This window comes from Phalacrocorax aristotelis, chromosome 6 (assembly GCF_949628215.1).
Source record: "Phalacrocorax aristotelis chromosome 6, bGulAri2.1, whole genome shotgun sequence".
Classification (NCBI taxonomy): domain Eukaryota; kingdom Metazoa; phylum Chordata; class Aves; order Suliformes; family Phalacrocoracidae; genus Phalacrocorax; species Phalacrocorax aristotelis.
In genome coordinates this window covers 32,407,525-32,417,055 of record NC_134281.1, presented here as the reverse complement: position 1 = coordinate 32,417,055, position 9,531 = coordinate 32,407,525, and the positions used below count along the sequence as shown (strand labels likewise).

The window sequence follows — 9,531 nt, the reverse complement described above, 5'->3', positions numbered from 1 at the left end:
GGTGGTAGCACCACAGAAGAGAAGGTGGGATGAAACACAGAGCCTGAAGCATTGCACCAGCATGCCATCTGCCAGAAACTCGCAGCACGGCTTTGTTTGTCACAGCGACAACTTTGTGATCTTGAGGGCCAGTAGAAAAGCTCTCGGCCATCAGACTCCTGTTCCGCCAACAGGAGGCTTTGACAGGCAGCTGCCATCAGCACAGCTCCAGCCTTCATCAGTGGGCAAAGCCTGTCCCAGCCTGGGGGTCCCCAGCTCTGGGGGGAGCTTGGTGGTGCCCCATGGGGATGTTTGGCAAAGGCAAAGGCTCTGTCAGGAGTAGGTCACCCCTCAGTCCCTCCTGCACCCTGGGCATGAGAGGTCCCTCACAGGGATGATGGGAGGCACGATGGGGAGGAGGCTTCTCCCCCTGTGACACGGGCACAGGGGGCAAATCTCCCAAGAAGTGATGAGGAAGACAAAGGAGATGAGAGTGGTGGGATGAGGACACATGCAATGGGTAGCCTGGAGGAGCTCAGGAGGCAGGAGGGGACATTTACTAACCAGAGGTGCAGCTCTGCTTGCAGTGGAGGTGATGTGTCCTGGGTCGAGGCATGCTAGGGGCTGTGCCGTAGGAGGGGACTGTGCCCAGGCTCCCCCTGCTCCCCATGCCCCTCTCCCGCGGGAGTGCATGCACATTCCCAGCCTGCAGCCTGCTCCTCCTCCGTAGACAGGTGTCTCCCACAATAAAATGCACTGCCACAAACAAATCCGCTCTTAATTGCCTCTTTCTCCTTTTGTTGTGGAAAACAAATGTAATCATAGCTTAGCTTGCAGGAATCCCTTCAGATGTTCCTTTCAGGCTGGCTGGGGTTTGGTGTGCGCAGTGGCCTCTGCCCTCTGCAGAGGGACAATGACAGGTCTCCAGGCTGACCAGCAGCACAGATATGATAATTATACAGGGATATTTTTTCCCTGCTCGGCACTGCTGGTCACAGCCTGTTATTGTGTCTCTGCGATCCCAGTGTGGGACCCAGGGGCTGACCCACACATGCAGCTCGTGCAAAGGCCCTGCATAATTTTATTTAGCACTCAGTGCCTGTAATGCTTCTGGTTTTGTGCACTCTGCGGCCAGGGCCTGGGAGAATGGTCCAAATTTGACCCAGCTCATACTGGGATGACTGAGGCTCTCCCAGCCCTGCATTGCTTCATGTTTGCAGGGGGTGGTTGGTGCATCCAGCAGAAAGGCATTGGCACTGGCGTCCCCCGAGCCTCTGTCCTGTCCTCTGCCAGGCTGATGGGGACCAGCAACTAAATAAACATCATCCCACAGAGCAGGCGCCACATGTCTGGGCCCAGCATCCCCATCCTCTCTGTTTCCATGCCAGGCTCCTAAAACCTCTGCGGGTGCCTTGCATCAAACCTGCTCCCACGCCTGCCAAAGCGAGGGGGCGGAAGGAAGGATCAGGCCCTCAGTGCAGTTAATCTCTTAAAAAAAGGCAAGGAAAAAGTGAGAGGGATCTTGCAGGAGCTGTAAGTGCTCTAGCAAAGAAACCCAGCAAGGTAGGGAGGCCTCTCTCACCATGGAGACAAGCCGGAGAGCATGCCGAGGCTGTGTACTTTGGTTAATTTGCTGCAAGTACTTTTTCCAAGCTATTCAGGCAGGGTTTCATCCTGCCAGCCTGACCCTGTGCCTGTCCCTTGCTGAAGGCTAGCAGGCTCGGACTAGGGGATGCTTCCCCATGGTGAGCAGGGCTGGTCGGGACGATGCAGCCAGCTGGATGGAGCCGATCAGGTTCTGGTGGAGGGCGGCAGGGAGGACGAGTTTGCTGTAAATATTGCAATCTGTTTATGAGGCTGGGTGTTAATCACGCACTGGAGAGGAGTTACTATTTTTTTATTTGCAAGCAGCAGAGACAAGCTGTTTCTGTCTTTCCCCCCGCTCCTGGTTCGAGCCGGGGTTTCATACCCCCTGCACAGGCAGGGATGCTGTGGAGGCTGCAGACCCGCTCACAGGGCACCCTCCGTCTCCTCGGCAGGCAGCCCTGGGGCAGAGCGGGTGCTTGCAGGCACACCCCTGGCTCCGGCACAGCCAAGCCCATCTCCACTCTGGTGCAGAGCAGAGACTGGGGCCACACTGCCCCTCTTGCATGGGCTGGGATGCAGGGGTCCCATCCTGCTCCGTGCAGGGCTATGGTGTAGCTACGCTCCTGCAGTTGGACCCTGACTCCCTTCTTGTATGCACAGCCCAGGGACAAGGACATTGCCATAGCTTAGTGGCCCAGTGGCCCGGTAGGAAAGTGGTGGCATGCTGCGGGGCCATGTCTAGGGTCTCCAGTGATGTTCCAGCTTGCTGCCCTGGCTGTGTTGGGGGCTTTTTTCCCCTAAGTAAAACCTCCTGCGCCCAGTGAGGCAGGAAAGGAGCTGTGCTGGGAGCAAGAGAATAAAAGTGAGCTTATTTCTGGCTCTGATGGAAGGTCTTTTTTCCCCCTGCAAGCCCCAGGATGGAAAGATGGGCCATGCATTTCTCACAGACTGCATGAACAAGCCTGTAGTGTCTGAGGTGTGGCTGGGAGCCCACAAGTAGCCATGCAGATGGACCACATCACATGTGGGACACACCTTCATCCTCATCCTCACACCCCGGAGGAGTTAGAGGAGTTCATCCTACACTCAGTGCTTTGGAGCAAGTCAGGAGACTCTAAAACCACAGTGCAAAACCCCAGCTTGCTGCTTGCCCCTCTTCACCTCAGCGTGCTCACCTGTAAGACGGGGGTCACGCTGTGGGGCAGCCCCCCCATGCGACACAGAGGGCCGTGGGGTGCGGCGTGCCCCCAGTCAGGGCGGCCGGAGGAGGAGCGGGTCGGGGCGCTGCCAGGGTGGCCAAGGGTTCCCCAGGGGACCCAGGACTGCCATTTGCTGAGGCCGGGGGTGGAGGAGGGAGATGGACTCGACAGCTGTGCCAGGGACGGGGGGGAAACTTTCCGCCCGAAGTAGATACCGGGCTAAATATAAACCGCCTTTAGGATGGCGCTTGGCCGGGACCCCCCGAGGGGAGCGCAGGGTCACCACCCGGCACCCCGCACGCCGGGGGGGGGGGGCAGGGAGGGGGGCATGCTGGCTGCCACCCGGTACCCGCCGCGTCCCCCGCTCGGATGGCTGGGGACTCCCCCCGCCCCTCTCCCGCCCGGCCCGGAGCCGCGGGCGGCCTGCGAGCGCCCTCCAGCGGCAGCGGGGAGGCGGCGGGTACTCCCATGCCCGGCCGGGGCACCGCGGGAGCGGTGGCACCGGCCCCCGGGACGGGACCTCGGGGACGCGCCTCCGGCCAAGGGCAAAGGGGGCGCGGGGTGCTGGGGGGGGGGGGGGGCTCAGGGGGCACACGTTTGGCTCTGGTTATAAAAAGTTTGAGGGTGCAGGCAGCCCCCTCGTCGGATGTTTTTGTTTAATCGCCATCAGCCGCGCCGCGGGGAAGGTGTTATAAAGCCGTGCTTGGGGGTCGCACCTCCTGCCCGCCGACGTGCTGCTCCGGTACCAGCGGCCACCCCGGAACCCTCGGGTGCGACGCGCGTTTCCCGCGGGCGATCCGACCCGCGCGTACCGAGGCGTGAGAGGGACCAGCGCGGCGGGCGGACCGGGCGGGTGGTGGGCCGCTATGGCGTCGCCCCCGCTGGCGGCGGCGGCGGCCGGGAGCGGTGGCGAGGCGAGCTCGGGCTCCGAGGAGACGGGGACGGCGCCGCCGGGCCGCGACCTGGCCGAGCAATTCGAGCAGGCGGCTCAGCGGTTGCCGGCGCTGCTGCCCGCCGCCAGCAAGGAGCAACTGCTCTACCTGTATGCCCGCTACAAGCAGGTGAGGCGTGACCGGTGCGGGGCGGCACGGCCCGACCCACGGCACTCACGGCCCCCCTGGCACCCCCGGCGCCCCGGGGCGCGGGCGAAGCAGCGGGACAGGGGCCGGCCCGGTGCCCGAATGGCCGGGCCTGGGGCTCTCCCGGGGCCGCCGCAGAAAACACGGCGATTCCAAGTGGCAAAAGTTGCGCCGGGTGGATGCGGGGAGCCCTCGGTCCGGCGCCGGGTTCGGTGCCGGTGGCTTCACCTGTGGTAAAGGTAGACGAAGTCTGATGGGACGGAGTCGTGCCTAAATTCATGGCGAGTGGCGGTCCGTCGCCCTTTCCCCTCGGCGTGGCCAGCCCGAACGCCGCGCCGTTCGCCTCTGCTGCGGAAGGTGCCGTTTTGGCTTCGGCCGACGGCGCGGTGGGTGGCGGTCGGGGTGTCGGTGTGGAGCATTTGGCCTTTGTCGTAGGCTGTGACGGGTCGCCGGTGGTTGGCGGCCTGTCCCAGGGGCCGCTGAGTCTCCTCGGAGAGACCTGTCCCGTGAACGCCCTGCGTCTGCTGGGTGGTAAGGCCACCCGGGCAGGCTGGAGAAGGTGATGGGGTGGTTTGGTGCTCGCCTCCCGGTTGGGGACATCGTGGGTCTGCAGTAGTGACCCAGGTGTGAGCATCAAACCCGTCTGTCTGTGGAGGGCCTTAGAGCGGACTGGGAAACGAAACCGCTTGGTTCTAGTTATAATATTGAACGTGACTCCTTTTCTGTTCAATCCCTGTGACTTCAGCGAGCTCTAGGGTGCGTCCTATGGGAGTACGCGATGTAACTTTTGTGCTGCTCCTGTGGGAGAATTTACATAAAACAAACCGGGAAAGCACTGGTTAAGACATAAAGGTCTGTAACAATCACCCAAACTGGAGAAACAGAAAAATCGTAAGAACTGTTACACCTGGAAGACTAAAGAGTAAAAGTACAAATATGACTTGGGTGTTTGGCAAGAGATGCTGCCTTGACTTGACAACTGGATGTGGAACTCAGGCCCACCTGTTTGGATTAGTGGTCAAAGCTGGGTGTGTGCATCTTCCCCATGAATTTCCTCCCATATGGAATACTCGTGTCCTATTACTGCTGCTCATAAATGCTTTCATTTTTTAATGCAATATTTAATTATCCTCTAAGATCCTTTGCTGTGGTTTGTGGACATTAATTGTATTAAAAGCAGACTGGTCATGTGAGGTTTTGTTTTCAGATTTTTCTAGTGCTTAAATGGGTCTCCAGGGTTCTCTTTCCCTTTGTTAAGGAAAAGGAGGGTAGACAAAAAAAATACTGGGAGAACTTTTAAGAGTAACAAGACTATGCCTAGGATGACATGAAAAGAAAGGATGTTTTTCCTCTTCTGTACTTTTTTTATTTTGCCTGTATTCTCAGGAGATTTGTTGCAAATAACCTCTTATTTTTTGCTTTGTTGCAAATGCTTTGTATCTGTCCTAGGTGGAAATGGGAAGGCATTACTTGCATATCAGAGGGTTTCCTCATGTTAGCTCCATAAGACCAATAAGGTGTTTAATGTTAAAAATTACTTAAATCAGAAGCTATATCATGCAGTTTTGATACAAGTCAGAAAAGCTGACAATTAACACTGTGTCAGCACAGACTTCCAGTTGCCTTCAGCTGAGGGGAACAGGGCGCTTCTGTCCTCTTCTTCTCTGTCCCTCTTGTCCCTGGCCAAGCACGATGCAATGGCAAGTGCCTTCGTGCTCCTGGGTTTCTGTGCCTTTGGCTGCCCAGTGCTGTCCAGAAAGGTGCTGTCCCTGTTACACAGTGCCTGGGAGGGCAGCGCTGGCAGTGGAGATGGGAGAAGTTTGCTGGTACAGCTACTGCAGGATTATGTTCTGCTAACTTTGAGTTTTGCAGCATTTTGTGCTTTAAATCAAAACGAGGGCGCTTAATGCAAGTTTCCTCTATTTAATTATAGCAGCCATATCAGTATGCATAATGGGCTGCTAATATATTACTCCAGTGGACAGTAGTACACAAAAGATGCTGACTCAGATCTGTCCACTGTCCTTGATTTGGCATCCTTGTCTTTCCTCAGTTTAGTGTTTTATGTCACTAAGGGTTTTAATTTAAGGTACAGCACCATCATAAAAGAGGTGACAGTAACAGCTGAGCTGTCTGTTAAAATACTGTATATTATTTATTTCAAACTGTTTGGGTATATAGGCTTTTTCCTGGAATTTTATTACCTTTTATTGGAGGCCATTTCAGGACTTTATTACTTTTCTCTCTGATTTTGTTTATGTGTCAGGGACTTGAAAATAAGGGAATTGCTTAGTTGTCATCTCCAGTGAGGTTTTTAGAAGATGTTGCTGAGTTTACGACTCTGCCCCAGAACAGGAGGAAGAACAGACTAGTCAGTAGGGCTCTGGACTGGGACTGATTTTCTTTTTCTCCCCCTACTTTCTGCGTGACTTTGGGTGAATCACTTGTCTGTGCTTTGTGTGTAGTGGTGAAGTGAAGATAGTGCTTGCCTGTAATGTTGAGGATGCAAAATGAGGCTGAGAAGATGTAGCAATGGAGACCAATGTAGTGGTCATACCTCAGAGAGGGGAGGGAATCCAGAACTTGCTGGAAATGATCAAACTGAGAAAACTGCCCTGCCACGAGGAGGATGTGCCAGTGCCTACGTGAATGCTGAGAGGTGCAGGCAAGCTGGAAATCTAGTGCCATTGGCAAAACAGGTCTTATGTTGTCTCCGGTGAGTGTAGGCTCAAATACACAATCCCACTTTTTGCGTGCCGTCTTTCAAATATTGTAGAACACAGTGCCACAAATCTGCCCTGAACATGGGAGTTTCAACCTGCAGCTTCCTGTTGCATGGAGCGGCGTGATGGCACCGATGCAGTGTTGCCAGCGTCGCTGTCTCTGGGATGTACAGCCCCTTGGTCATCAGGGCCAGGACCCCTTGCCTTCTGTGGCTGATGTTTGCTTGTTCTTCCTTACGCCCCGCTTTCAGTCAGTTGAGTACAGGTCTTTCCCATGGGTTGGGGCAGGTTAACGGGGCAGAGTTTTGGGCAGGAACAGGCAGGAATTCCTGTCTTGCCAAAGAAATTCAGTTTACTTGGCCTGTGTACAGTTAAAGCTTAGCCCTGCTGTCTGTGGAGGTGAGTTCTGTTCTTGTTACTGCTCTACAGGGAGGCTGCAGATATGATTCATCTTAGAAGGTTTACAGTCAGGTAAGAATATTTGGCTGGAATTCCCTGCTGTATAAATGTATTATTGGAAAAATTAGCAAAGAGCTGTTTTACCACCATCAGCAGCGGTGGGTGGGAGGAATCAGTTTTGGAGTAATGTGTAGGAAGAATCTCAAGGTTTCTCACAGCCTGGACCAGTGGCTGAAGCCATATGGGGATGGTATGCAGCGCTGACGCGTCTCTGAGTATCTGTCTATCCAAGCATTCTTCTGAACGTTGTGACCTTCAGCTCTCAGGTGAAGGCTTCATCCAAGGTTTCTAAATTTCCATTTTGGCCACAAATGGAGACGTCTGCAGACGCTTCCCATTTGGATCTGCCTGGGTCATCTTGGTATGAGCCTAATGCCGTCAGGCAACTCTGCATGCAAAAGCAATACTAGGAAAGTATTTAATGTATTCTGGCTGTCATCTTTTTTTAATGCAGCTGATGAACTGTAAATGAGGAGAGCTAAGCATCAAGTGACCAGTCAGCCCCCTGGAGACCATCAGTAATTATTTTGTGGACACAGAATGAGATATGTGCTCTTTTCTTTCTGCTGGTTATGGAGAAAAGCAGCTTTTGAGGCCCTCCAAGGAAGTAGCAGGAGGGCAGAATCCTTCACAAAATAAACCCCTCCAGTATTTGCCGTGAATTTGCTCTGGCATATTTAGCTAAAACTCCCCTTCCTCAGCTCTCAGGTTCGTGTCCCCACTAATGTTAGATTTCTGGTTGGTTTCTGATGATTTATGGAGTCAGCAAAAAGAGGGAAGCCAAAACCTTTATTTTCTTCTTTCCAACAAACGCATTGCAAGTCTTTTTAATATATCTTGAAATAGCAAACAGGGCACAAGTGCACTTTTTCCCCCCCTCTTAATGGATGAAATTTAACTACTATTCCTTGATTTGTATTACTATCAATGTTACTAACAGTCTTTCCAATGCTGGAACGGCCTTTGAATGCTAAATCTAAAAAGAGGAAACTGCTGTTGTGTTTTGATGATGGTAGTGGAAAATTACTATTAAAATAGATGAGGTTTTTTTATCCAACTTGGCCAATTTTTGCAGGTTAGATGTTGAACTAAAGAATTGCCAAGCAGGCATTTTCCATGCAGATAATGATTTTGCATTTTATTTCCATGTTTGTTTTGTTTTCTAAACAAGTGATCCAGTCCACCTCTGAGCACAGGAGGAAACATTTACAGTGCAACATGAATCGTGACTGTTTTATAGGACTTAACTGTTGCTATCCCTTTCTCCTGTTTGTCCGTGAAATGCAATATGTTGTTCTAAAGGCCCGCTAAGGTGTTCTAATTTGAACCAATTGCTCACTGGAAGACAGTCAGATGTACAGAAAATTAATTTCAGTTGCAGTCACTCATATCCTCTAACACTTTAAATGAAAACAGAGTGTAACTAATAAATATCTCTCTCAGCATGGATATGCTCTCTTTAAAGCCTGATTAATGATTCCATCCTCAGCATAAAATCCCCACCCTGTTAAGGTGAAGAATTGTTAGTTGATTTAAGCACTTCACCTGCCTGAACACTTGAGCATATTTCATAAAACATTTGATGAATGCAGTTTAGTTTTGCTTGGCTAACAAAATATTCAACCAGCAGCCTTTGCCCACCCACCTCCAGAACATACCAGTGTTCCCTCCCTGGGGTCTACTTAAATACCTCATCCATGCTGGGCTTCCTTTGTACTGGGCTGTGCCCTGTGTTACGGGGACTTGCTGCAATAACTGCTTTCCAGGGGCTGTCACATTTGGAGCTGTGGTTCTGCTCTGGGCTCCGGCTCCTACACTTTCATCATTCCTGTGGGATATATAGCACTTTCATTAAAAAAAAGTTTTTTAAAAAAATCCATGTTTTGTGTAAATTCATTGCCTATCACAGTGATATTTTCATGTCAATTAGATTCATTTTACCAGTGATGCCTGTTTGCAAAGGGCTTTATTTTCTATGAGAAAGGGGCACTGATAACAGCCAGATCTGTTGGGTCCTGACCTGTATCCCCTGGCTCTTCCAGGCTGGGACAGAGGCACATTCACTTACGCATTCTCCTGAGCTGACTTCAACAAAATATCTGTTACCCAAACGTCAACCTGCTAATTGCGCTGCTCTTGTGGCAGTTGTCAGCGCTGGCCTCGTGGCAGGGACGTGGTTGTGCCTTTGGAGCCCTGGGCAGGCATAGCCTCTGTCAGTCCTCTGTGTTCCCTTTTGTGAGTGAGCTTAGGGAGGAGATATGGCTGCTGGACTTCCTTGCAATGAGAGGAAGGACTTTGTATTTGTCCCATCAGTACACTACCCTATGGAAAACTGCCCGAATCCCACTGGCACCAAGTCCAGTTAACACTGGCTGTAAGATTTATTTTTTTTTTTCCCGTATATTTATTCACCAATTCTAGCTCATTCCCTTGCTTCCTTGTGTTTCTTATTTCTCCTCCCCCCGTTTTAATTTCTGGCTTGCTTCTGACAGACTGGTTCATCTC

The 9,531-nt window shown here is 52.3% G+C and overlaps 1 protein-coding gene across 1 annotated transcript in view; it reads left to right on the top strand.

Moving 5' to 3' along the window:
* The first annotated feature begins 3,563 nt into the window (after nucleotides 1–3,563).
* The window catches only part of ACBD6 (acyl-CoA binding domain containing 6), a 95,886-nt gene continuing 89,918 nt past the window's right edge, over nucleotides 3,564–9,531 (top strand). The window contains exon 1 of the mRNA XM_075096931.1: nucleotides 3,564–3,826. Coding sequence (XP_074953032.1) covers nucleotides 3,632–3,826 — 195 coding nt within the window. The 5' untranslated portion in view covers nucleotides 3,564–3,631. The remainder of the gene's footprint in view (nucleotides 3,827–9,531) is intronic.